The sequence below is a fragment of the Oncorhynchus clarkii genome, chromosome 26, assembly GCF_045791955.1.
Source record: "Oncorhynchus clarkii lewisi isolate Uvic-CL-2024 chromosome 26, UVic_Ocla_1.0, whole genome shotgun sequence".
Classification (NCBI taxonomy): Eukaryota; Metazoa; Chordata; class Actinopteri; order Salmoniformes; family Salmonidae; genus Oncorhynchus; species Oncorhynchus clarkii.
The window spans coordinates 44,605,785-44,633,536 of NC_092172.1; the positions used below are offsets into that span (position 1 = coordinate 44,605,785).

The 27,752-nt window shown below is 45.6% G+C and overlaps 1 protein-coding gene across 2 annotated transcripts in view; it reads right to left on the bottom strand.

The window, feature by feature from the left end:
- Positions 1-6,568: 6,568 nt before the first annotated feature.
- The window catches only part of LOC139385051 (pyruvate dehydrogenase phosphatase regulatory subunit, mitochondrial-like), a 33,597-nt gene continuing 12,413 nt past the window's right edge, over positions 6,569-27,752 (bottom strand). For both annotated transcript variants that reach the window (XM_071130089.1, XM_071130088.1), the window contains 11 exons: positions 27,326-27,518; positions 23,537-23,661; positions 22,973-23,128; positions 22,550-22,683; positions 18,719-18,867; positions 17,285-17,397; positions 17,092-17,186; positions 16,899-16,988; positions 8,482-8,664; positions 7,915-8,051; positions 6,569-7,020 (listed from right to left, as the gene is read on the bottom strand). In XM_071130089.1, coding sequence (XP_070986190.1) covers positions 6,753-7,020; positions 7,915-8,051; positions 8,482-8,664; positions 16,899-16,988; positions 17,092-17,186; positions 17,285-17,397; positions 18,719-18,867; positions 22,550-22,683; positions 22,973-23,128; positions 23,537-23,661; positions 27,326-27,518 — 1,643 coding nt within the window. In that variant the 3' untranslated portion in view covers positions 6,569-6,752. The remainder of the gene's footprint in view (positions 7,021-7,914; positions 8,052-8,481; positions 8,665-16,898; positions 16,989-17,091; positions 17,187-17,284; positions 17,398-18,718; positions 18,868-22,549; positions 22,684-22,972; positions 23,129-23,536; positions 23,662-27,325; positions 27,519-27,752) is intronic.

Below are 27,752 nucleotides of genomic sequence, written 5' to 3' on the forward strand. Positions count from 1 at the left end.
CTGGTCTGACTGGCCAAAGAGTTCTTATCATGTTATCCAACTGGTCTGCCTGGCCAAAGAGCTCGATTACCATGTTATTCAACTAATATAAACACCTGGAGTTTGATAAACGGCGTTGGCACTTGGAACCGGTGCTTTGGTCACGCCCACCAGTGGTATGCGGAATAGGGGGCGCTGTACGGAATAGGGGGCGCTGTACGGATAGCTTCTTAGTCAGATGTTTTATATCAGCTCGAAGGACAACTTGTCATCAACCAGACTCCCAGGTACTGATATTGAGAAACAAGCTCAATGTGGGCTGATGGAATGGCAGCACATATGCAGATTTCCTTGCTTTTGGAAAACGTCCTGTTAACAACGTTAAATTAAAAATGTGGGCTACTGAGACAGCAATAAGAGGTGATGCACACTTCAGCACGACCAGGCTCCAAATGATCAGGGGATGTTATCATGTCTAACGTTAACAAAGCATCCAGGACTTCTTTATCAGTGAATTTCAGAAAAAGGGAAACTCCTGACCAGCATTTTCACCAAGCTGCCTTTGATATACATTCAGAGATAAAGGTGATTTAAACCCATTAATGATATCCATGTTGTCAGTAATAGGGCCAGGGAATCTAAATGAATTCATTTATTGAGGGAGAGAAGAAGAGATACATCCCTTCAGGGATTTAACAGCTTCCCAAAATGTATCTGAGTTCCCTGTACATTCAGATAGTGTATTGGCATAATGGATTTAACAGCTTCCCAAAATGTATCTGAGTTCCCTGTACATTCAGATAGTGTATTAGCTTAATGGATTTAACAGCTTCCCAAAATGTATCTGAGTTCCCTGTACATTCAGATAGTGTATTGGCATAATGGATTTAGCTTTTTAAAACTTATTTTACACGGATTTCTCAACTTCCTGAAAGACTGCCCGTCTGGGAATCTAGCTTTGGCCCAGGCAGCATCCCTGATGTGCATGACTTCAGATAGCTCTGGACTGAACCAAGGGCAAGACCTACTTTTAATTCTATTAATTCTAAGGGAACATGTTTATCTACAATACACTCTGGGTCAGGTACAGAAGCAATACGATCAAAGTCACCAAAATAAAGGTCACCAATAAAAGGCCAGTTCGTTGAAATGTTTAAAATGTCTCTCGTTGATAAAATGAGGCTAGGCTCGAGGCATCTGGATATCCCTGACACAAACAATGGGACAGCGGTCACTAATATCCACAGCAAATACCCCAGAATATTACTCTGGAGTATTTGTAAATATGAGGTCAATCAAAGTCGATTTCGTAGAGTCCTTTAAGTTTGGACGAGTGGGCTTTGTAATCAGCTGGGTCAAATTTAGATTAGTACAACAGTTATGTAGACAGTCAGCTTCCAGCATCCATGCAAGATTAAAATATCCAGCGATCAACACCTCTGGGGTAATAAAAATGGCAATTAAATCAGGGAGCTTGTTTAGTACACACTTCTTGGCGGAAGGTAGACGGTAGATTCCTATAACTGTTATTCTTGACTTTGAACACAACTGAAGACTTAAAGCCAACAAGTATAATAGTTTAGGACTGGAGGTGGCCTTTAACAGAGACACAGAAAGAAGATTCCTTGTGTAAATAGCAACACCACAACCGTTGCCTTTCCTACCAGCCCTAAACACATTGTAACCATCCATAGAAACACCACAACCGTTGCCTTTCCTACCAGCCCTAAACACATTGTAACCATCCATAGTAACACCACCACCGTTGCCTTTCCTACCAGCCCTAAACACATTGTAACCATCCATAGAAACACCACCACCGTTGCCTTTCCTACCAGCCCTAAACACATTGTAACCATCCATAGTAACACCACCACCGTTGCCTTTCCTACCAGCCCTAAACACATTGTAACCATCCATAGAAACACCACCACCGTTGCCTTTCCTACCAGCCCTAAACACATTGTAACCATCCATAGAAACACCACCACCGTTGCCTTTCCTACCAGCCCTAAACACATTGTAACCATCCATAGTAACACCACCACCGTTGCCTTTCCTACCAGCCCTAAACACATTGTAACCATCCATAGAAACACCACCACCGTTGCCTTTCCTACCAGCCCTAAACACATTGTAACCATCCATAGAAACACCACCACCGTTACCTTTCCTACCAGCCCTAAACACATTGTAACCATCCATAGAAACACCACCACCGTTGCCTTTCCTACCAGCCCTAAACACATTGTAACCATCCATAGAAACACCACCACCGTTGCCTTTCCTACCAGCCCTAAACACATTGTAACCATCCATAGAAACACCACCACCGTTGCCTTTCCTACCAGCCCTAAACACATTGTAACCATCCATAGTAACACCACCACCGTTGCCTTTCCTACCAGCCCTAAACACATTGTAACCATCCATAGTAACACCACCACCGTTGCCTTTCCTACCAGCCCTAAACACATTGTAACCATCCATAGCAACATTAGAGTCCAGGGTTTTATCAGTTAACTCGGTCTCAGATACAATACAAAATATCAGAGGCCCAGATCTTGACATTTTTTAGGTAATAAACTACACATATTAAGTAAAAATGTAAAACCATTTCTGCATTTAAAATCATAGAGTTTCAATACTTTGAGATTTCAGAACAACAGATTATATCTGTCAGGAAAATAAAACAAAGATTAGATTACAGCTACTCCTCAGAGCAGGTGAGTCTCCTGTATTGTGTCAGTCACCTGTATCTCTCTCCACTCCTCAGAGCAGGTGAGTCTCCTGTATTGTGTCAGATACCTGTATCTCTCTCCCCTCCTCAGAGCAGGTGAGTCTCCTGTATTGTGTGTCAGTTACCTGTATCTCTCCATTCCTCAGAGCAGGTGAGTCTCCTGTATTGTGTGTCAGTTACTGGTATCTCCTCACTCCTCAGAGCAGGTGAGTCTCCTGTATTGTGTCAGATACCTGTATCTCTCTCCCCTCCTCAGAGCAGGTGAGTCTCCTGTATTGTGTGTCAGATACCTGTATCTCTCTCCCATCCTCAGAGCAGGTTAGTCTCCTGTATTGTGTGTCAGTTACTGGTATCTCCTCACTCCTCAGAGCAGGTGAGTCTCCTGTATTGTGTCAGATACCTGTATCGCTCTCCCCTCCTCAGAACAGGTGAGTCTCCTGTATTGTGTGTCAGTTACCTGTATCTCTCTCCCCTCCTCAGAGCAGGTGAGTCTCCTGTATTGTGTGTCAGTTACTGGTATCTCTCTCCCCTCCTCAGAGCAGGTGAGTCTCCTGTATTGTGTGTCAGTTACTGGTATCTCTCTCCCCTCCTCAGAGCAGGTGAGTCTCCTGTATTGTGTTAGTAACCTGTATCTCTCTCCACTCCTCAGAGCAGGTGAGTCTCCTGTATTGTGTTAGTAACCTGTATCTCTCTCCCCTCCTCAGAGCAGGTGAGTCTCCTGTATTGTGATCAAACAGACGTCTGACCTCAGGGAGCCCATCCTAATGAAATGTACTAGAACATGAAATATTGGACAACAAAGCATTACTGACCGTAAAGAAACACCATTTCAGAATCAACACAACCAATTAGATGGGATATAGATAGATGGGTTTTACAGTCTCGCTGACATCCTCTCTGACAGAACCATTTAAATATGACCCAGAAGGATAACGAGGGTATAAACCATTTAAATATGACCCAGAAGGATAACGAGGGTATAAACCATTTAAATATGACCCAGAAGGATAACGAGGGTATAAACCGTTTAAATATGACCCAGAAGGATAACGAGGGTTTAAACCATTTAAGTATGACCCAGAAGGATAACGAGGGTATAAACCGTTTAAATATGACCCAGAAGGATAATGAGGGTTTAAACCATTTAAGTATGACCCAGAAGGATAACGAGGGTTTAAACCATTTAAATGACCCAGAAGGATAACGAGGGTTTAAACCATTTAAATATGACCCAGAAGGATAACGAGGGTATAAACCGTTTAAATATGACCCAGAAGGATAACGAGGGTATAAACCATTTAAATATGACCCAGAAGGATAACGAGGGTATAAACCATTTAAATATGACCCAGAAGGATAACGAGGGTTTAAACCATTTAAATATGATCCAGAAGGATAACGAGGGTTTAAACCATTTAAATATGACCCAGAAGTATAACGCGGGTATAAACCATTTAAATATGACCCAGAAGTATAACGCGGGTATAGGGGAAGGGCGCAGGGGGGAGGGGTGCAGGGGGGAAGGGGCGCAGGGGGGAAGGGGCGCAGGGGGGAAGGGGCGCAGGGGCAAGGGGCGCGACCAAACAGATGTGGGACCATATCATAGCTGGATAGTTTTATTCTGTACAAAGTGTTTCAGTCTGATAAACATGGTACAACTCATCAAATCTGTGCTACTTCAACATATTTACAACTTCACTCATATACAAAAATACATTTATTTTGAACATTTGTCCTTTCTTTACACAGACACCCATCCAGGGGGAGACCGATAGGAAATCACCCACCAACCACGAGGCCTCCCATTGGACAGGGCAGCGGGTTTCCACCAATAAGAGGGAATTTAACATGGCTGTTCCCTTCTCTGTCACGCCACCCCCCTCAGATAACCACTACTGTCCTCCCCACCGTACTCACTCAGACTGCAGGACTTTAAAAGGTTTAGATATACAGTTAATATATGGTTATCACGTGATATGTAGCGGGAGGGACGCACTGAGAGGCAGTCCTGACAGACAACTCTGGACCTGGGGGGGCCAGTCCTGACAGACAACTCTGGACCTGGAGGGGCCAGTCCTGACAGACAGACAACTCTGGACCTGGGGGGGCCAGTCCTGACAGACAGACAACTCTGGACCTTGGGGGGGGGGGGCAGTCCTGACAGACAGACAACTCTGGACCTGGGGGGCCAGTCCTGACAGACAGACAGACAGACAGACAACTCTGGACCTGGGGGGGCCAGTCCTGACAGACAGACAACTCTGGACCTGGGGGGGCAGTCCTGACAGACAGACAACTCTGGACCTTGGGGGGGGGGGGGGGGCAGTCCTGACAGACAGACAACTCTGGACCTTGGGGGGCAGTCCTGACAGACAGACAACTCTGGAGTTTTTGGTATCTTGTAGATATTGCACTATGAAAGAGAAGGGGAGAGCGGGATGGGGGGGGGGGCAGGGGATTGATTGTGCGTTAAACGGTACGCCCCTTCAGCGTGGGAGCGAGAGGCAGAGAACAGATCGGCACCAGAAGGGTGGAGCGAGAGACAGAGAACAGATCGGCACCAGAAGGGTGGAGCGAGAGGCAGAGAACAGGTCGGCACCAGAAGGGTGGAGCGAGAGGCCGAGAACAGATCGGCACCAGAAGGGTGGAGCGAGAGGCAGAGAACAGATCGGCACCAGAAGGATGGAGCGAGAGGCCGAGAACAGATCGGCACCAGAAGGGTGGAGCGAGAGGCAGAGAACAGATCGGCACCAGAAGGGTGGAGCGAGAGGAAGAGAACAGATCGGCACCAGAAGGGTGGAGCGAGAGGAAGAGAACAGATCGGCACCAGAAGGGTGGAGCGAGAGGCAGAGAACAGATCGGCACCAGAAGGGTGGAGCGAGAGGAAGAGAACAGATCGGCACCAGAAGGGTGGAGCGAGAGGCAGAGAACAGATCGGCACCAGAAGGATGGAGCGAGAGGCCGAGAACAGATCGGCACCAGAAGGATGGAGCGAGAGGCAGAGAACAGATCGGCACCAGAAGGATGGAGCGGGAGACAGAGAACAGATCGGCACCAGAAGGATGGAGCGGGAGACAGAGAACAGATCGGCACCAGAAGGGTGGAGCGAGAGACAGAGAACAGATCGGCACCAGAAGGGTGGAGCGAGAGACAGAGAACAGATCGGCACCAGAAGGATGGAGCGAGAGGTAGAGAACAGAGAACAGATCGGCACCAGAAGGATGGAGCGAGAGGCCGAGAACAGATCGGCACCAGAAGGGTGGAGCGAGAGGCTGAGAACAGATCGGCACCAGAAGGATGGAGCGAGAGGCAGAGAACAGATCGGCACCAGAAGGATGGAGCGAGAGGCAGAGAACAGATCGGCACCAGAAGGGTGGAGCGAGAGGCCGAGAACAGATCGGCACCAGAAGGATGGAGCGAGAAGCAGAGAACAGATCGGCACCAGAAGGATGGAGCGAGAGGCAGAGAACAGATCGGCACCAGAAGGGTGGAGCGAGAGGCCGAGAACAGATCGGCACCAGAAGGGTGGAGCGAGAGGCCGAGAACAGATCGGCACCAGAAGGGTGGAGCGAGAGGCCGAGAACAGATCGGCACCAGAAGGGTGGAGCGAGAGGCCGAGAACAGATCGGCACCAGAAGGGTGGAGCGAGAGGCCGAGAACAGATCGGCACCAGAAGGGTGGAGCGAGAGGCCGAGAACAAATCGGCACCAGAAGGGTGGAGCGAGAGGCCGAGAACAGATCGGCAACAGAAGGATGGAGCGAGAGACCGAGAACAGATCGGCACCAGAGGATGGAGCGAGAGGCCGAGAACAGATCGGCACCAGAAGGGTGGAGCGAGAGGCCGAGAACAGATCGGCACCAGAAGGGTGGAGCGAGAGGCAGAGAACAGATCGGCACCAGAAGGATGGAGCGAGAGACCGAGAACAGATCGGCACCAGAAGGGTGGAGCGAGAGAAAGGTTAAAGGGTCATCTCTGGAGAGTTCACCCTTCACTCAGACCCCTCTTCTTAGATCCTACATTCCTTCCTCTTCCTCATTTGCCCTGAAAGTTACTGAGCTCCATCTCATCTTTGCGTCGTCTCTGCTGGGCGAACAGAGAGCTGAAGGGGTACAGCTTCGCCTTGGCTGGGTATCTCTGTCCTGCTATATCCACCTCGTAATCTCCCCTGTTGATGAAGTCTGGGGTCACCGCGGCAGGGGAGCCGTCCAGGGAGGGCGGCGAGACAAAGCCCAGACACACGTGTCTCTCCAGGGTGTAGGAGTAGGCAGAGGAGGTGGTGGTACCACACAGCTCCCCATTCCTGAAGAGACAGAGAGAGAAAAAGACAGAGAGAGAAAGAGACAGACAGAGAAAGAGAGAGCGACAGAGAAAGAGAGAAAGAAACAGAGAAAGAGAGAGATAGACGAGATGACAGAGAGAGAGACGGAGAGAGAAAGAGAGAAAGCGAGAGAGCGACAGAGAGAGAGAGAAAGAGACGAGACAGAGAGCATTAGATGGTGAAAATAAAATATTATTGATCCTGTAACCCTCTGATAGCCTCTTCATCCAGACTGTGTGTGTAAGGCAGTTTAGGGGTTCAGAGGCTAGGGCAGTTTAGGGGTTCAGAGGCTAGGGCAGTTTAGGGGTTCAGAGGCTAGGGCAGTTTAGGGGTTTAGAGGCTAGGGCAGTTTAGGGGTTCAGAGGCTAGGGCAGTTTAGGGGTTTAGAGGCTAGGGCAGTTTAGGGGTTTAGAGGCTAGGGCAGTTCAGAGGCTAGGGAAGTTTAGGGGTTCAGAGGCTAGGGCCGTTTAGGGGTTCAGAGGCTAGGGCAGTTTAGGGGTTCAGAGGCCAGGGCAGTTTAGGGGTTTAGAGGCCAGGGCAGTTTAGGGGTTCAGAGGCTAGGGCAGTTTAGGGGTTTAGAGGCTAGGGCAGTTTAGGGGTTTAGAGGCTAGGGCAGTTTAGGGGTTTAGAGTCTAGGGCAGTTCAGAGGCTAGGGCAGTTCAGAGGCTAGGGCAGTTTAGGGGTTCAGAGGCTAGGGCAGTTCAGAGGCTAGGGCAGTTTAGGGGTTTAGAGGCTAGGGCAGTTTAGGGGTTTAGAGGCTAGGGCAGTTTAGGGGTTTAGAGGCCAGGGCAGTTTAGGGGTTCAGAGGCCAGGGCAGCGGACAGCTACTATTGTAGTGTCTGCTGAGCAGTTTAGGGGTTCAGAGGCTTGTCTAACCTGTAGATGGGTTCTCCCCACCAGGGCCACAGGTCCAGCTCTGTGTCATGATCCTCCAGGACCAACATGATGAAGCGACGGCTCACCCCCTCCTGACGCTGATGCAGCAGAGACGCTCGACCCAGGAAGTCTATGTCCTGGAGGAGGGGACAGAGAGGAGGAGGAGGAGGGGACAGAGAGAGGAGGAGGAGGGGACAGAGAGAGGAGGAGGAGGGGACAGAGAGAGGAGGGGACAGAGGAGAAGGAGGAGGGGACAGAGAGAGAAGGAGGAGGGGACAGAGAGAGAAGGAGGAGGGGACAGAGGGAGGAGGAGGGGACAGAGAGAGGAAGAGGAGGGGACAGAAGAGGAGGGGACAGAGAGAGGAGGATGGGGTACAGAGAGAGGAGGATGTGGTACAGAGAGGAGGAGGATGTGGTACAGAGAGGAGGAGGAGAGAGAGATTAGGATGGGGGATAGAGAGAAGAGGAGGGGATAAGACCAAACATCAACCAGACCTCATCAGTAACACAGTACAGGACTAAGGACCTGTTCAGACCAAACTAAATATTGGGGTCCGTGGGTCGTACCGTGTCAAACTTGACCCTGAACTCCCGTCCACACTCCAGGGGAGTGGTGAAAGGATCCAGGTCCTGACCCCAGAAGGCAAAGAACTTCTCTATACGGAGAGAACGCAGGGCGTAGTACCCAGCGTTACGGATCCCATACTTCTGGCCCACTGACATCACCTCGTTGTAGACATGGAGCGCATACTGGAGGAGACGAGGGGGAGAGAGGGAGAGAGGGAGAGAGAGGGGGAGAGAGAGAGAGAGGGGAGAGAGGGGAAAGAGAGGGGGAGAGAGAGAGAGAGAAGGGGAGAGGGAGAGAGAGAGAGAGAGGGAGAGAGAGAGAGAGAGAGAGAGAGGGGAGAGAGAGTGTTAAGGGAATTTTTATCAATGATGACTAATTATGTATACATTTCAATCAGGACTGACTAATCAGAATACTATTATGTTACTGTATATGTACTAATCAGAATACTATTATGTTACTGTATATGTACTAATCAGAATACTATTATGTTACTGTATATGTACTAATCAGAATACTATTATGTTACTGTATATGTACTAATCAGAATACTATTATGTTGCTGTATATGTACTAATCAGAATACTATTATGTTACTGTATATGTACTAATCAGAATACTATTATGTTACTGTATATGTACTAATCCGAATACTATTATGTTGCTGTATATGTACTAATCAGAATACTATTATGATACTGTATATGTACTAATCAGAATACTATTATGTTACTGTATATGTACTAATCAGAATACTATTATGTTACTGTATATGTACTAATCAGAATACTATTATGTTACTGTATATGTACTAATCCGAATACTATTATGTTACTGTATATGTACTAATCCGAATACTATTATGTTGCTGTATATGTATGAGTTTTCTTTCTTGATCCCAGTGCTGAATATAATGTGTGTAAATGTGGGCAAGAGTTAGAACAATGACTGTCTGTTCCTTGGTAGAAATGAATTAACGATATCTTCAGACTGGCTAGAATGCTTATCTACGCAAGAAGACCTTGGCTCATGACTTATATTAAATTGGTAGGGAGACGATGTGGGAAGGCTTGAGATACTGCCTTTGTACCAGGGTGGGAGAAGAGACGGGTTGGTACTGAAACTAATGACGTCATTTTCAGTTTATAACCTGTGGTAAACTGTATCGTGTTCAGTACTCTCGTGAATAAACTCTGCTGATTGACTTTAAGACTGGGCTCTGTCCATTATTATAGAATAAGGGTCTTACAAATCCTTATGAATTGACAGTGTTTAATTTTAATTGGGTATTAAAACATAGAGCAATTTAATTCCAGTAACAGAGAGAGAGAAGGGGAGAGAGAGAGAGAGAGAGGGGAGAGAGAGGGAGAGGGAGAGAGGGGGAGATGAGAGGGGAAAGAGAGAAGGGGAGAAAGAGAAGGGGAGAAAGAGAGGGGAAAGGGAGACAGAGGAGAAAGAGAGAGGGGGAGAGGAGAGAAATTGAGAGAGAGAGAAGGGGAGGGATAGAGAGAGAGAGGGAGGGAGGGAGGGAGGGAGGGAGGGAGGGGAGGGAGAGGGAGGTGGGAGGGAGAGAAGGAGAGAAAGAGAGAGAGAGAAGGGGAGGGATGAGAGAGAGAGAGAGGGGAGAGGGAGGGAGGGAGGGGAGAGAGAGGGAGGTGGGAGGGAGAGAAGGAGAGAAAGAGAGAGAGAAATGGAGAGAGGAGAGAAATGGAGAGAGAGAGAGGGAGGGAGGGGGAGAGAGAAAGAGAAGGAGAGAGAGAAGGAGAGAGAGAGAAGAGGAGAGAGAGAAGGAGAGAGAGAGAGAAGGAGAGAGAGAGAAGGAGAGAGAGAGAGAGAGAGAGAGAGAGAGAGAGAGAGAGAGAGAGAGAGAGAGAGAGAGAGAGAGAGAGAGAGAGAGAGAGAGAGAGAGAGAGAGAGAGAGAGAGAGAGAGAGAGGAGAGGAGAGGAGAGGAGAGGAGAGGAGAGGAGAGGAGAGGAGAGGAGAGGAGAGGAGAGGAGAGGAGAGGAGAGGAGAGGAGAGGAGAGGAGAGGAGAGGAGAGAAGAGAGAGAGAGAGAAGGAGAGAGAGAGAATGTATCAATAACACTGTGTGATAACAAAATGTCCCATCAAACACACATCTTATTTTACTGATGAAGCACATACAGCATGTGATTGTGTTCAGACACAAACCAGTTGTGTATATAGACTAGTAGTATATAACTAGTAGTATATAACCAGTAGTATATATAGACTAGTAGTATATAACTAGTAGGATATAACCAGTAGTATATATAGACTAGTAGTATATAACCAGTAGTATATATAGACTAGTAGTATATAACCAGTAGTGTATAGTAGACCAGTAGTGTAGTAGTATATATAGACTAGTAGTATATAACCAGTAGTGTATAGTAGACCAGTAGTGCATATAGACTAGTAGTATATACCCAGTAGTATATAACTAGTAGTGTAGAGTAGACCAGTAGTATATAACCAGTAGTATATAACCAGTAGTATATAACCAGTAGTATATAACCAGTAGTATATAACCAGTAGTGTAAAACCAGTAGTATATAACTAGTAATGTATAGTAGACTAGTAGTATATAACCAGTAGTATATAACCAGTAATATATAACTAGTAGTATATAACCAGTAGTATAAAACCAGTAGTGTATAGTAGACTAGTAGTATATAACCAGTAGTATATAACCAGTAATATATAACTAGTAGTATATAACCAGTAGTATATAACCAGTAGTATATAACCAGTAATATATAACTAGTAGTATATAACCAGTAGTATATAACCAGTAGTGTAAAACCAGTAGTATATAACTAGTAATGTATAGTAGACTAGTAGTATATAACCAGTAGTATATAACCAGTAGTATATAACCAGTAGTATATAACCAGTAGTATATAGTAGACCAGTAGTGTATAACCAGTAGTATAGAACCAGCAGTGTATAACCAGTAGTGTATAACCAGTCGTGTATAACCAGTCGTGTATAACCAGTCGTGTATAACCAGTCGTATATAACCAGTAGTATATAACCAGTAGTGTATAACTCGTAGTATATAACTCGTAGTATATAACTAGTAGTGTATAGTAGACTAGTAGTATATAACCAGTAGTGTATAACTAGTAGTGTATAACTAGTAGTGTATAGTAGACTAGTAGTATATAACCAGTAGTATATAACCAGTAGTGTATAACCAGTAGTGTATAGTAGTCTAGTAGTATATAGTAGACTAGTAGTATATAACCAGTAGTGTATAACCAGTAGTATATAGTAGACTAGTAGTATATAACCAGTAGTGTATAACCAGTAGTGTATAGTAGACTAGTAGTATATAACCAGTAGTGTATAACCAGTAGTGTAGTAGTATATAACCAGTAGTATATAACCAGTAGTGTATAGTAGACTAGTAGTATATAACCAGTAGTGTATAACCAGTAGTGTAGTAGTATATAGTAGACAAGTAGTATATAACCAGTAGTGTATAACCAGTAGTGTATAACCAGTAGTGTATAGTAGTATATAGTAGACTAGTAGTATATAACCAGTAGTGTATAACCAGTAGTGTATAGTAGTCTAGTAATATATAGTAGACTAGTAGTATATAACCAGTAGTATATAGTAGACAAGTAGTATATAACCAGTAGTGTATAACCAGTAGTGTATACAGACTAGTAGTATATAACCAGTAGTGTATAGTAGACTAGTAGTATATAACCAGTAGTGTATAACCAGTAGTGTACAGTAGACCAGTAGTATATAACCAGTAGTGTATAACCAGTAGTGTATAGTAGTCTAGTAGTATATAGTAGACTAGTAGAATATAACCAGCAGTGTACGGTAGTCTAGTAGTGTTTAACCAGTAGTGTATACTAGACCAGTAGTGTTTAACCAGTAGTATATAACCAGTAGTATATAACCAGTAGTGTAGAGTAGACCAGTAGTATATAACCAGTAGTGATAGTAGACTAGTAGTGTTTAACCAGTAGTGTATAGTAGACCAGTAGCGTTTAACCAGTAGTGTATAACCAGTAGTGTACAGTAGACCAGTAGTATATAACCAGTAGTATATAACCAGTAGTATATAACCAGTAGTGTACAGTAGACCAGTAGTATATAACCAGTAGTATATAACCAGTAGTGTATAACCAGTAGTGTATAATAGACTAGTAGTGTTTAACCAGTAGTGTAAAACCAGTAGTGTATAACCAGTAGTATATAACTAGTAGTGTATAGTAGACTAGTAGTATATAACCAGTAGTATATAACCAGTAATATATAACTAGTAGTATATAACCAGTAGTATAAAACCAGTAGTGTATAGTAGACCAGTAGTATATAACCAGTAGTATTTAGTAGACCAGTAGGGTATAACCAGTAGTATATAACCAGCAGTATAGAACCAGCAGTGTATAACCAGTAGTGTATAACCAGTCGTGTATAACCAGTCGTGTATAACCAGTCGTGTATAACCAGTCGTGTATAACCAGTCGTGTATAACCAGTCGTATATAACCAGTCGTATATAACCAGTAGTATATAACAAGTAGTATATAACAAGTAGTGTATAACTCGTAGCATATAACTCGTAGTGTATAACTAGTAGTGTATAGTAGACTAGTAGTATATAACCAGTAGTGTATAACTAGTAGTGTATAACTAGTAGTGTATAGTAGACTAGTAGTATATAACCAGCAGTATATAACCAGTAGTGTATAACCAGTAGTGTATAGTAGTCTAGTAATATATAGTAGACTAGTAGTATATAACCAGTAGTGTATAACCAGTAGTGTATAGTAGACTAGTAGTATATAACCAGTAGTGTATAACCAGTAGTGTAGTAGTATATAGTAGACAAGTAGTATATAACCAGTAGTGTATAACCAGTAGTGTACATAGACTAGTAGTATATAACCAGTAGTGTATAGTAGACTAGTAGTATATAACCAGTAGTGTATAACCAGTACTGTACAGTAGACCAGTAGTATATAACCAGTAGTGTATAACCAGTAGTGTATAGTAGTCTAGTAGTATATAGTAGACTAGTAGTATATAACCAGCAGTGTACGGTAGTCTAGTAGTGTTTAACCAGTAGTGTATAGTAGACCAGTAGTGTATAACCAGTAGTATATAACCAGTAGTATATAACCAGTAGTGTAGAGTAGACCAGTAGTATATAACCATTAGTATATAAACAGTAGTATAGAGTAGACCAGTAGTATAAAACCAGTAGTGATAGTAGACTAGTAGTGTTTAACCAGTAGTGTACAGTAGACCAGTAGTGTATAGTAGACTAGTAGTGTTTAACCAGTAGTGTATAACCAGTAGTGTACAGTAGACCAGTAGTATATAGTAGACCAGTAGTATATAACCAGTAGTATATAACCAGTAGTGTATAATAGACTAGTAGTGTTTAACCAGTAGTGTATAATAGACTAGTAGTGTTTAACCAGTAGTGTACAGTAGACCAGTAGTATATAACCAGTAGTATATAACCAGTAGTATATAACCAGTAGTGTACAGTAGACCAGTAGTATATAACCAGTAGTATATAACCAGTAGTATATAACCAGTAGTGTACAGTAGACCAGTAGTATATAACCAGTAGTATATAACCAGTAGTATATAATAGACTAGTAGTGTTTAACCAGTAGCGTTTAACCAGTAGTGTTTAACCAGTAGTGTAAAGTAGACCAGTAGTATATAATAGACTAGTAGTGTTTAACCAGTAGTGTAAAGTAGACCAGTAGTATATAACCAGTAGTATATAACCAGTAGTATATAACCAGTAGTATATAATAGACTAGTAGTGTTTAACCAGTAGTTTACAGTAGACTAGTAGTATATAACCAGTAGTGTACAGTAGACCAGTAGTATATAACCAGTAGTATATAACCAGTAGTGTATAATAGACTAGTAGTGTTTAACCAGTAGTATATAACCAGTAGTATATAACCAGTAGTGTATAGCCAGTGGTATATAACCAGTAGTATATAACCAGTAGTGTACAGTAGTATATAACCAGTAGTACATAACCAGTAGTATAGAGTAGTATATAGTATAGTGTATATCTCACCTCTATAGGTATGTAAACATGAAGCCCAGTTATCCTGTATAGTATATAACCAGTAGTATATAACCAGTAGTGTTTGGTGGGATATAACTAGTAGTATATAACTAGTAGTATATAACCAGTAGTATATAACTAGTAGTATATAACCAGTAGTATATAGTATAGTGTGTATCTCACCTCTATAGGTATGTAAAGCATGAAGCCCGGCTCTCCTGTATAGTATATAACCAGTAGTATATAACCAGTAGTGTATAGTAGTCTAGTAGTATATAACCAGTAGTATATATAGACTAGTAGTATATAACCAGTAGTATATAACTAGTAGTATATAACCAGTAGTATATAGTATAGTGTGTATCTCACCTCTATAGGTATGTAAAGCATGAAGCCCGGCTCTCCTGTATAGTATATAACCAGTAGTGTATAGTAGTCTAGTAGTATATAACCAGTAGTATATATAGACTAGTAGCATATAACCAGTAGTATATAACCAGTAGTGTATAACCAGTAGTGTATAACCAGTAGTATATAACCAGTAGTGTATAGTAGTCTAGTAGTATATAACCAGTAGTATATAACCAGTAGTATATAACCAGTAGTGTATAGTAGTCTAGTAGTATATAACCAGTAGTATATAACTAGTAGTATATAGTATAGTGTGTATCTCACCTCTATAGGTATGTAAAGCATGAAGCCTGGCTCTCCTGTATGGGTATATAACCAGCATATAACTAGTAGTATATAACCAGTAGTGTATAGTAGTCTAGTAGTATATAACTAGTAGTATATAACCAGTAGTACACTGCTCAAAAAAATAAAGGGAACACTTAAACAACACAATGTAACTCCAAGTCAATCACACTTCTGTGAAATCAAACTGTCCACTTAGGAAGCAACACTGATTGACAATACATTTCACATGCTGTTGTGCAAATGGAATAGACAACAGGTGGAAATATATAGGCAATTAGCAAGACACCCCCAATAAAGGAGTGGTTCTGCAGGTTGGGACCACAGACCACTTCTCAGTTCCTATGCTTCCTGGCTGATGTTTTGGTCACTTTTGAATGCTGGTGGTGCTTTCACTCTAGTGGTAGCATGAGACGGAGTCTACAACCCACACAAGTGGCTCAGGTAGTGCAGCTCATCCAGGATGGCACATCAATGCAAGCTGTTGCAAGAAGGTTTGCTGTGTCTGTCAGCGTAGTGTCCAGAGCATGGAGGCGCTACCAGGAGACAGGCCAGTACATCAGGAGACGTGGAGGAGGTCTTAGACAACCCAGCAGCAGGACCGCTACCTCTGCCTTTGTGCAAGGAGGAGCAGGAGGAGCACTGCCAGAGTCCTGCAAAATTACCTCCAGCAGGCCACAAATGTGCATGTGTCTGCTCAAACGGTCAGAAACAGACTCCATGAGGGTGGTATGAGGGCCCGACGTTCACAGGTTGGGGTTGTGCTTACAGCCCAACACCGTGCAGGACGTTTGGCATTTGCCAGAGAACACAAAGATTGGCAAATTCGCCACTGGCGCCCTGTGCTCTTCACAGATGAAAGCAGGTTCACACTGAGCACGTGACAGACGTGACAGTCTGGAGACGCCGTGGAGAACGTTCTGCTGCCTGCTACATCCTCCAGCATGACCGGTATGGGAGTGGGTCAGTCATGGTGTGGGGTGGCATTTCTTTGGGGGGCCGCACAGCCCTCCATGTGCGCGCCAGAGGTAGCATGACTGCCATTAGGTACCGAGATGAGATCCTCAGACCCCTTGTGAGACCATATGCTGGTGCGGTTGGCCCTGGGTTCCTCCTAATGCAAGACACTGCTAGACCTCATGTGGCTGGAGTGTGTCAGCAGTTCCTGCAAGAGGAAGGCATTGATGCTATGGACTGGCCCACCCGTTCCCCAGACCTGAATCCAATTGAGCACATCTGGGACATCATGTCTCGCTCCATGCTTTAGTCCAGGTCTGGGAGGAGATCCCTCAGGAGTCCATCCGCCACCTCATCAGGAGCATGCCCAGGCGTTGTAGGGAGGTCATACAGGCACGTGGAGGCCACACACACTACTGAGCCTCATTTTGACTTGTTTTAAGGACATTACATCAAAGTTGGATCAGCCTGTAGTGTGGTTTTCCACTTTAATTTTGAGTGTGACTCCAAATCCAGACATCCATGGGTTGATACATTTGATTTACATTGATAATTGTTGTGTGATTTTGATGTCAGCACATTCAACTATGTAAAGAAAAAAGTATTTAATAAGAATATTTGATTAATTCAGATCTAGGATGTGTTATTTTAGTGTTCCCTTTATTTTTTTGGGCAGTGTATATAGTATATCTCACCTCTATAGGTATGTAAAGCATGAAGCCCGGCTCTCCTGTATGGGTCATACTCATTACTCGGATCCCATTGGCGTAGCCCACACTCATTTCCTGTTGACACACACCAAAGGTCAGGACAACAACACACACAACCTTCGGCCTTGTGATGAGCCACGATAAACATAACATGACCGGGCTAAAACAGATTCCTCACCTTACAGAAGAGGGACGGGAAGTGTTCGGGAGTCATGGAGACATACGATAGTTCTCCTAGGACGTCCATCGCCCGCGGACCAATAAGATTCAGCGCTGTAGAAGGGAGGCCGGGGGTGGGGAAAGGGTTCAGAACAGAAATGCATTGTGGGGAACTGAGGGGAAGATCGAGGTTCTGCAGCGATAGTTCTCACCGGTGTACTTCCAGCTGACGTCCTCTAGGTGGAGCTGTGGGTCGTCGGGCATGTGCTTCTTCAACCACGACCAGCAGTGGACCTGCTGATCTGTAGGAGAGATGATGAAGAAGCTACAGAGACAGAGACAGAGAGAGAGAGAAAGGGAGAGATGGAGAGAGAAAGGGAGAGATGGAGAGAGAGAGAGAGAGAAAGAGAGAGAGAGAGAGAGAAAGAGAGACAGAGAGAGAGAGAGAGAGACAGAGAGAGACAGAGAGAGACAGAGAGAGACAGAGAGAGACAGAGAGAGACAGAGAGAGACAGAGAGGGACAGAGAGGGACAGAGAGAGAGAGACAGAGAGAGAGAGAGATGGAGAGAGAAAGGGAGAGAGGAAAACATTTAGATGAGGAACTAACCCGTCGCTCCTATGTGACCCTCGTCCCTCAACAGACAGTGGAGACGAATGTGGAGCTGTCTGACATAAGACAAGGTGGTTCAGTCTCTATCCTGTTCATTTAGAGGACATTCACACGAGTTAGCCCCCAGGTGGAGTTAGCCCCCAGGTGGAGTTAGCCCCCAGGTGGAGTTAGCCCCCAGGTGGAGTTTTCCCCCAGGTGGAGTTTGCCCCCAGGTGGAGTTATGAACAGCTGGCTAAGCTCTCACCTGTTCTTCTGGACTCTGACCACGCTGCAGTGGTTCTTCTTAATGGCTAAACTCTCACCTGTTCTTCTTAATGGCTAAACTCTCACCTGTTCTTCTGGACTCTGACCACGCTGCAGTGGTTCTTCTTAATGGCTAAACTCTCACCTGTTCTTCTTAATGGCTAAACTCTCACCTGTTCTTCTTAATGGCTAAACTCTCACCTGTTCTTCTTAATGGCTAAGCTCTCACCTGTTCTTCTAATGGCTAAGCTCTCACCTGTTCTTCTTAATGGCTAAACTCTCACCTGTTCTTCTTAATGGCTAAACTCTCACCTGTTCTTCTTAATGGCTAAACTCACCTGTTCTTCTTAATGGCTAAACTCTCACCTGTTCTTCTTAATGGCTAAACTCTCACCTGTTCTTCTTAAATGGCTAAACTCTCACCTGTTCTTCTTAAATGGCTAAACTCTCACCTGTTCTTCTTAATGGCTAAACTCTCACCTGTTCTTCTTAATGGCTAAACTCTCACCTGTTCTTCTTAATGGCTAAACTCTCACCTGTTCTTCTTAATGGCTAAACTATCACCTGTTCTTCTGGACTCTGACCACGCTGCAGTGGTTCTTCTTAATGGCTAAACTCTCACCTGTTCTTCTTAATGGCTAAACTCTCACCTGTTCTTCTTAATGGCTAAACTCTCACCTGTTCTTCTTGACTCTGACCACGCTGCAGTGGTTCTTCTTAATGGCTAAACTCTCACCTGTTCTTCTTAATGGCTAAACTCTCACCTGTTCTTCTTAATGGCTAAACTCTCACCTGTTCTTCTTGACTCTGACCACGCTGCAGTCGTTCTCATATCCGCCCCTCTCGTTCAGCATGCCCGTATGAACGATGTGACCCACTGGCACATCGAGGTCATTGGCACACAGGTGCTGCAGCAACGCCAACGCCTGGTCATCTGTAGACTGGCACAGAAAGAAAAGTAGTGACCTAGGGTGGTCTAACCATGGAGATAATGTCATTCACATTATAGCTGTGATCGAGGGTGGTCTAGTCAGAGATAATGTCATTCACATTATAGCTGTGACCGAGGGTGGTCTAACCATGGAGATAATGTCATTCACATTATAGCTGTGACCTAGGGTGGTCTAACCATGGAGATAATGTCATTCACATTATAGCTGTGACCGAGGGTGGTCTAACCATGGAGATAATGTCATTCACATTATAGCTGTGACCGAGGGTGGTCTAACCATGGAGATAATGTCATTCACATTATAGCTGTGACCGAGGGTGGTCTAACCATGGAGATAATGTCATTCACATTATAGCTGTGACCTAGGGTGGTCTAACCATGGAGATAATGTCCTTCACATTATAGCTGTGACCGAGGGTGGTCTAACCATGGAGATCATGTCATTCACATTATAGCTGTGACCGAGGGTGGTCTAACCATGGAGATAATGTCATTCACATTATAGCTGTGACCGAGGGTGGTCTAACCATGGAGATAATGTCCTTCACATTATAGCTGTGACCGAGGGTGGTCTAACCATGGAGATAATGTCATTCACATTATAGCTGTGACCGAGGGTGGTCTAACCATGGAGATCATGTCATTCACATTATAGCTGTGACCGAGGGTGGTCTAACCATGGAGATAATGTCATTCACATTATAGCTGTGACCGAGGGTGGTCTAACCATGGAGATAATGTCCTTCACATTATAGCTGTGACCGAGGGTGGTCTAACCATGGAGATAATGTCATTCACATTATAGCTGTGACCGAGGGTGGTCTAACCATGGAGATAATGTCATTCACATTATAGCTGTGACCTAGGGTGGTCTAACCATGGAGATAATGTCATTCACATTATAGCTGTGACCGAGGGTGGTCTAACCATGGAGATAATGTCATTCACATTATAGCTGTGACCGAGGGTGGTCTAACCATGGAGATAATGTCATTCACATTATAGCTGTGACCGAGGGTGGTCTAACCATGGAGATAATGTCATTCACATTATAGCTGTGACCGAGGGTGGTCTAACCATGGAGATAATGTCATTCACATTATAGCTGTGACCTAGGGTGGTCTAACCATGGAGATAATGTCATTCACATTATAGCTGTGACCGAGGGTGGTCTAACCATGGAGATAATGTCATTCACATTATAGCTGTGACCTAGGGTGGTCTAACCATGGAGATAATGTCATTCACATTATAGCTGTGACCGAGGGTGGTCTAACCATGGAGATAATGTCATTCACATTATAGCTGTGACCTAGGGTGGTCTAACCATGGAGATAATGTCATTCACATTATAGCTGTGACCGAGGGTGGTCTAACCATGGAGATAATGTCATTCACATTATAGCTGTGACCGAGGGTGGTCTGGCCATAGAGATAATGTACTTCACATTATAGCTGTGACCGAGGCTGGTCTAACCATGGAGATAATGTCATTCACATTATATCTGTGACCGAGGGTGGTCTGGCCATAGAGATACTGTAATTCACATTATAGCTGTGCCCTAGGGTGGTCCAGCCATAGAGATAATGTAATTCACATTATAGCTGTGACCGAGGGTGGTCCAGCCATAGAGATAATGTAATTCAAATTATAGCTGTGACCGAGGGTGGTCCAGCCATAGAGATAATGTAATTCACATTATAGCTGTGACCTAGGGTGGTCTAGTCAGAGATAATGTAATTAACATTATAGCTGTGACCTAGGGTGGTCCAGCCATAGAGACAATGTAATTCACATTATAGCTGTGACCGAGGGTGGTCCAGCCATAGAGATAATGTAATTCACATTATAGCTCTGACCGAGGGTGGTCTAGTCAGAGATAATGTCATTCACATTATAGCTGTGACCGAGGCTGGTCTAACCATGGAGATAATGTCATTCACATTATATCTGTGACCGAGGGTGGTCTGGCCATAGAGATACTGTAATTCACATTATAGCTGTGACCTAGGGTGGTCTAGTCAGAGATAATGTCATTCACATTATAGCTGTGCCCTAGGGTGGTCCAGCCATAGAGATAATGTTATTCACATTATAGCTGTGACCTAGGCTGGTCTAGTCAAAGATAATGTAATTCACATTATAGCGGTGACCTAGGGTGGTCCAGCCATAGAGATAATGTAATTCACATTATAGCTGTGACCGAGGGTGGTCCAGCCATAGAGATAATGTAATTCACATTATAGCTGTGACCGAGGGTGGTCCAGCCATAGAGATAATGTAATTCACATTATAGCTGTGACCTAGGGTGTTCTAGTCAGAGATAATGTAATTCACATTATAGCTGTGACCTAGGGTGGTCCAGCCATAGAGATAATGTAATTCACATTATAGCTCTGACCGAGGGTGGTCCAGCCATAGAGATAATGTAATTCACATTATAGCTGTGACCTAGGGTGGTCCAGCCATAGAGATAATGCAATTCACATTATAGCTGTGACCTAGGGTGGTCTAACCATAGAGATAATGTAATTCACATTATAGCTGTGACCTAGGGTGGTTTAACCATAGAGATAATGTCATTCACATTATAGCTGTGACCTAGGGTGGTTTAACCATAGAGATAATGTCATTCACATTATAGCTGTGACCGAGGGTGGTTTAACCATAGAGATAATGTCATTCACATTATAGCTGTGACCGAGGGTGGTTTAACCATAGAGATAATGTCATTCACATTATAGCTGTGACCTAGAGTGGTTTAACCATAGAGATAATGTCATTCACATTATAGCTGTGACCGAGGGTGGTCCAGCCATAGAGATAATGTCATTCACATTATAGCTGTGACCTAGAGTGGTTTAACCATGGAGATAACATTCCTTTTTCTATTTCATTCTGTGGGTCCAGGGGTCAGATGATACCTCACTTCCCCTCCTTTTCAGGGGTCAGATGATACCCAACTTCCCCTCCTCTCCCGCTCCTTTTCAGGGGTCAGCCACCTACAGCTTCCATCATAGGAGGAAGTTGATACCTCACTTCCCCTCCTCTCCCTCTCCTTTTCAGGGGTCAGCCACCTACAGCTTCCATCATAGGAGGAAGTTGATACCTCACTTCCCCTCCTCTCCCTCTCCTTTTCAGGGGTCAGCCACCTACAGCTTCCATCATAGGAGGAAGTTGATACCTCACTTCCCCTCCTCTCCCTCTCCTTTCCAGGGGTCAGATGATACCTCACTTCCCCTCCTCTCCCTCTCCTTTTCAGGGGTCAGCCACCTAGAGCTTCCATCATAGGAGGAAGTTGATACCTCACTTCCCCTCCTCTCCCTCTCCTTTTCAGGGGTCAGATGATACCTCACTTCCCCTCCTCTCCCTCTCCTTTTCAGGGGTCAGCCACCTACAGTTTCCATCATAGGAGGAAGTTGATACCTCACTTCGCCTCCTCTCCCTCTCCTTTCCAGGGGTCAGATGATACCTCACTTCCCCTCCTCTCCCTCTCCTTTTCAGGGGTCAGCCACCTACAGTTTCCATCATAGGAGGAAGTTGATACCTCACTTCCCCTCCTCTCCCTCTCCTTTTCAGGGGTCAGCCACCTAGAGCTTCCATCATAGGAGGAAGTTGATACCTCACTTCCCCTCCTCTCCCTTCCCTCTCCTTTCCAGGGGTCACTCACAGTGAGCTCAAACTTGGTGAAGGAGGACATGTCGATGACACAGACGGCCTCCTTGCAGCATTTCACCTCCGCCCCCACGATGTCAAACCAGTCAGGCTTATAGAACGTCTTACTGGCATCCAGGGACAGCAGGTCTGAGAACAGATGATAGAATTGTTTAACTAACAGACAGACACAGGTCTGAGAACAGATGATAGAACTGTTTAACTAAACAGACAGACACAGAGCTAAGAGACAGCAGGTCTGAGAACAGAGGAACATGGTTTAGCTCTGATAGACAGAAGCATTGGGAAATTGTGGTGTGTGGGGTGGGGGTGTGTGTGGTGTGTGTGGTGTGAGGTGGGGTGTGTGTGTGGGGTGGGGTGTGTGTGTGGGGTGTGGGGGTGGGGTGTGTGTGTGTGGGGTGTGTGTGGTCTGCCTCACCCTTCCCTGCAGGGATGAAGTACTTGGCCCTCTCAAAGCCGTGTTTCTCCATCCATCTGGCTCCCTGTGTGTCCAGACGGTCGTACAGGGGAGAAGTCCTCAGCTGCCGGCCCGTCTGGAAGTCCCAACGAGGAACCTTTAGGTTATACAGCAGGGCTGGTGAGAGACAGACAGTCAGAAACCGAGAGAGAGAGAGACAGACAGACAGAAACCGAGAGAGAGAGCAGGACAGACAGTCAGACACAGAGAGAGAGGGACAGTCAGGCAGACACAGAGAGAGAGGGACAGTCAGGCAGAGAGAGGGACAGTCAGGCAGAGAGAGTGACAGTCAGGCAGAGAGAGGGACAGTCAGGCAGAGAGAGGGACAGTCAGGCAGAGAGAGGGACAGTCAGGCAGAGAGAGGGACAGTCAGGCAGAGAGAGGGACAGTCAGGCAGAGAGAGGGACAGTCAGGCAGAGAGAGGGACAGTCAGGCAGAGAGAGGGACAGTCAGGCAGAGAGAGGGACAGTCAGGCAGACATTACTAACAGAGAGTGTGATTGTGTTTGCTCTGGTCAGGACTCACGCATGACCTCCATGACCCTGTGTCGGAGGAAGGTTCGGCTGCTCTGAAGGTTGCCGAAGCGTTTGATGTCCAGAGGCCAGACGTTAGCCGTGGGGTAACCATACGTCATCCACTCTGCCAGGTACCTGACGACAGAACACACTGCTTTGATCCAGTTCATTTAGCCCACCACTATACACTAACCCTGCACTGTAACCTCTAACCTCTAACCCTGACAGACAGGACAGTCGTAACCTCTAACCCTGACAGACAGGACAGTCGTAACCTCTAACCCTGACAGACAGGACAGTCGTAACCTCTAACCCTGACAGACAGGACAGACGTTAGCCATGGGGTAACCATACGTCATCCACTCTGCCAGGTACCTGACGACAGAACACACTGCTTTGATCCAGTTCATTTAGCCCACCACTATACACTAACCCTGCACTGTAACCTCTAACCTCTAACCCTGACAGACAGGACAGTCGTAACCTCTAACCCTGACAGACAGGACAGTCGTAACCTCTAACCCTGACAGACAGGACAGTCGTAACCTCTAACCCTGACAGACAGGACAGTCGTAACCTCTAACCCTGACAGACAGGACAGTCGTAACCTCTAACCCTGACAGACAGGACAGTCGTAACCTCTAACCCTGACAGACAGGACAGTGGAGTGATAAGTATGTAAGTCAATCATCAAACATTACTCCACTCCTACATGAACCAGATTAGGGTGGTCACGATACTACGTGAACCAGATTGGTGTGGTCACGATACTACATGAACCAGATTAGGGTTGTCACGATACGACGTGACCCAGATTAGGGTGGTCGCGATACGACGTGACCCAGACTAGGGTGGTCGCGATACGACGTGACCCAGATTAGGGTGGTGGCGATACTACGTGAACCAGAGGTGTTCCCTCTTCCCTGGTGGTTGAACCTCAATCACAGGTTGATTTTCTGTGTTTTCTGGTGTTGTTACGATACTACGTGAACCAGAGGTGTTCCCTCTTCCCTGGTGGTTGAACCTCAATCGAAGGTTGATTTTCTGTCTTGTGAACAAAACAATGTAAATAGCCAAGAAACACAAGGACAGATTCCCCCTTTACTAAACTTGGTTTCAGGTAAATTAGACCAATTTTTATGCCTGTGCACAGCGCTTCTAAAACAATCTTTCACACAGCCCAGTGTCGCAGCAGGAAGTAGAATAGGCTACATAGGATTCAAACATAATGAGGTTCATCCACCAACTACTAAACAAAACGTCAGATACTTTGAAAACTGACCAGACCAGACCTGAGCACCCGCCAGCTCACACTGTGGAGACCTGAGCACCCGACACTGTGGAGACCTGAGCACCCGCCAGCTCACACTGTGGAGACCTGAGCACCCGCCAGCTCACACTGTGGAGACCTGAGCACCCGACACTGTGGAGACCTGAGCACCCGCCAGCTCACGCTGTGGAGACCTGAGCCCCCGCCAGCTCACGCTGTGGAGACCTGACCACCCGCCAGCTCACGCTGTGGAGACCTGACCACCCGACACCGTGGAGACCTGACCACCCGACACCGTGGAGACCTGACCACCCGACACCGTGGAGACCTGACCACCCGACACCGTGGAGACCTGACCACCCGACACCGTGGAGACCTGACCACCCGACACCGTGGAGACCTGACCACCCGACACCGTGGAGACCTGACCACCCGACACCGTGGAGACCTGACCACCCGACACTGTGGAGACCTGACCACCCGACACCGTGGAGACCTGACCACCCGACACTGTGGAGACCTGACCACCCGACACCGTGGAGACCTGACCACCCGACACTGTGGAGACCTGACCACCCGACACCGTGGAGACCTGACCACCCGACACTGTGGAGACCTGACCACCCGACACTGTGGAGACCTGACCACCCGACACCGTGGAGACCTGACCACCCGACACCGTGGAGACCTGACCACCCGACACCATGGAGACCTGAAAGACGTCTTGCACGCCAAAATCTACCCGCATTTGGCATACTCAGTCTACCATACTCAGTCTACCATACTCAGTCTACCATACTCAGTCTACCATACTCAGTCTACCATACTCAGTCTACCATACTCCGTCTACCATACTCCGTCTACCATACTCAGTCTACCATACTCAGTCTACCATACTCAGTCTACCATACTCAGTCTACCATACTCAGTCTACCATACTCAGTCTACCATACTCCGTGGGGAGAACATGAACCAGAGTAATATTAGGTTCGATACTCAGTCGACGATACTCAGTCAATCCACGGGGAGAACATGAACCAGACTAATATTAGGTTGGTTGTAACATCAGGACTGTTTTCATCAACAAATTTAGTCCTTAAATGTTCATGTTTTGTTTGCTTGCCATCATAAATGTACTGGAAATGTCCTGTCGTTCTCACGTTCAACCCTAAAGTAGAGGTACTGGAAATGTCCTGTCGTTCTCACGTTCAACCCTAAAGTAGATGTACTGGAAATGTCCTGTTGTTCTCACGTTCAACCCTAAAGTAGATGTACTGGAAATGTCCTGTCGTTCTCACGTTCAACCCTAAAGTAGATGTACTGGAAATGTCCTGTCGTTCTCACGTTCAACCCTAAAGTAGATGTACTGGAAATGTCCTGTCGTTCTCACGTTCAACCCTAAAGTAGATGTACTGGAAATGTCCTGTTGTTCTCACGTTCAACCCTAAAGTAGATGTACTGGAAATGTCCTGTTGTTCTCACGTTCAACCCTAAAGTAGATGTTCTGGAAATGTCCTGTCGTTCTCACTTTCAACCCTAAAGTAGATGTACTGGAAATGTCCTGTTGTTCTCACGTTCAACCCTAAAGTAGATGTACTGGAAATGTCCTGTTGTTCTCACGTTCAACCCTAAAGTAGATGTACTGGAAATGTCCTGTCGTTCTCACGTTCAACCCTAAAGTAGATGTACTGGAAATGTCCTGTCGTTCTCACGTTCAACCCTAAAGTAGATGTTCTGGAAATGTCCTGTCGTTCTCACTTTCAACCCTAAAGTAGATGTACTGGAAATGTCCTGTCGTTCTCACGTTCAACCCTAAAGTAGATGTACTGGAAATGTCCTGTTGTTCTCACTCTCAACCCTAAAGTAGATGTACTGGAAATGTCCTGTCGTTCTCACGTTCAACCCTAAAGTAGATGTACTGGAAATGTCCTGTCGTTCTCACGTTCAACCCTAAAGTAGATGTTCTGGAAATGTCCTGTCGTTCTCACTTTCAACCCTAAAGTAGATGTACTGGAAATGTCCTGTCGTTCTCACGTTCAACCCTAAAGTAGATGTACTGGAAATGTCCTGTCGTTCTCACGTTCAACCCTAAAGTAGATGTACTGGAAATGTCCTGTTGTTCTCACGTTCAACCCTAAAGTAGATGTACTGGAAATGTCCTGTTGTTCTCACGTTCAACCCTAAAGTAGAGGTACTGGAAATGTCCTGTTGTTCTCACGTTCAACCCTAAAGTAGAGGTACTGGAAATGTCCTGTTGTTCTCACGTTCAACCCTAAAGTAGATGTACTGGAAATGTCCTGTCGTTCTCACTCTCAACCCTAAAGTAGATGTACTGGAAATGTCCTGTCGTTCTCACGTTCAACCCTAAAGTAGATGTACTGGAAATGTCCTGTCGTTCTCACGTTCAACCCTAAAGTAGATGTACTGGAAATGTCCTGTCGTTCAACCCTAAAGTAGATGTACTGGAAATGTCCTGTCGTTCTCACTCTCAACCCTAAAGTAGATGTACTGGAAATGTCCTATCCTTACTTTCCTGCTCCGCCAGCGAAGGCCAGGCCAGAGGCGTTCATTCCAGCCAGGACGAAGTAGCCGTGCACCCCCGGTGTCTCCCCCATCAGACAGCGCATGTCTGGGGTGAATGACTCAGGACAGTTGACCAGCTGCTGGATCTCACACACCTCTAGTTCTGGCATCCTCCTCAACAGGGCTGACAGCATGGGTTCTACAGGGAGGAGGGAGGGGGTAAGAGAGGGGGTAAGAGAGGGGGTTAGGTAGAGACACTATGGACCGGTCAGTTACTATGGTATATAACCACCTCACATAAACACAGTATATAACCAGTATGGGTTCGATTCCCACTGGGGACAACCCATACTGTCTCAGTTGGTAAGAGTGTGTGCCAACATCATGGGTTCGATTCCCACTGGGGCCAACCCATACTGTCTCAGTTGGTGAG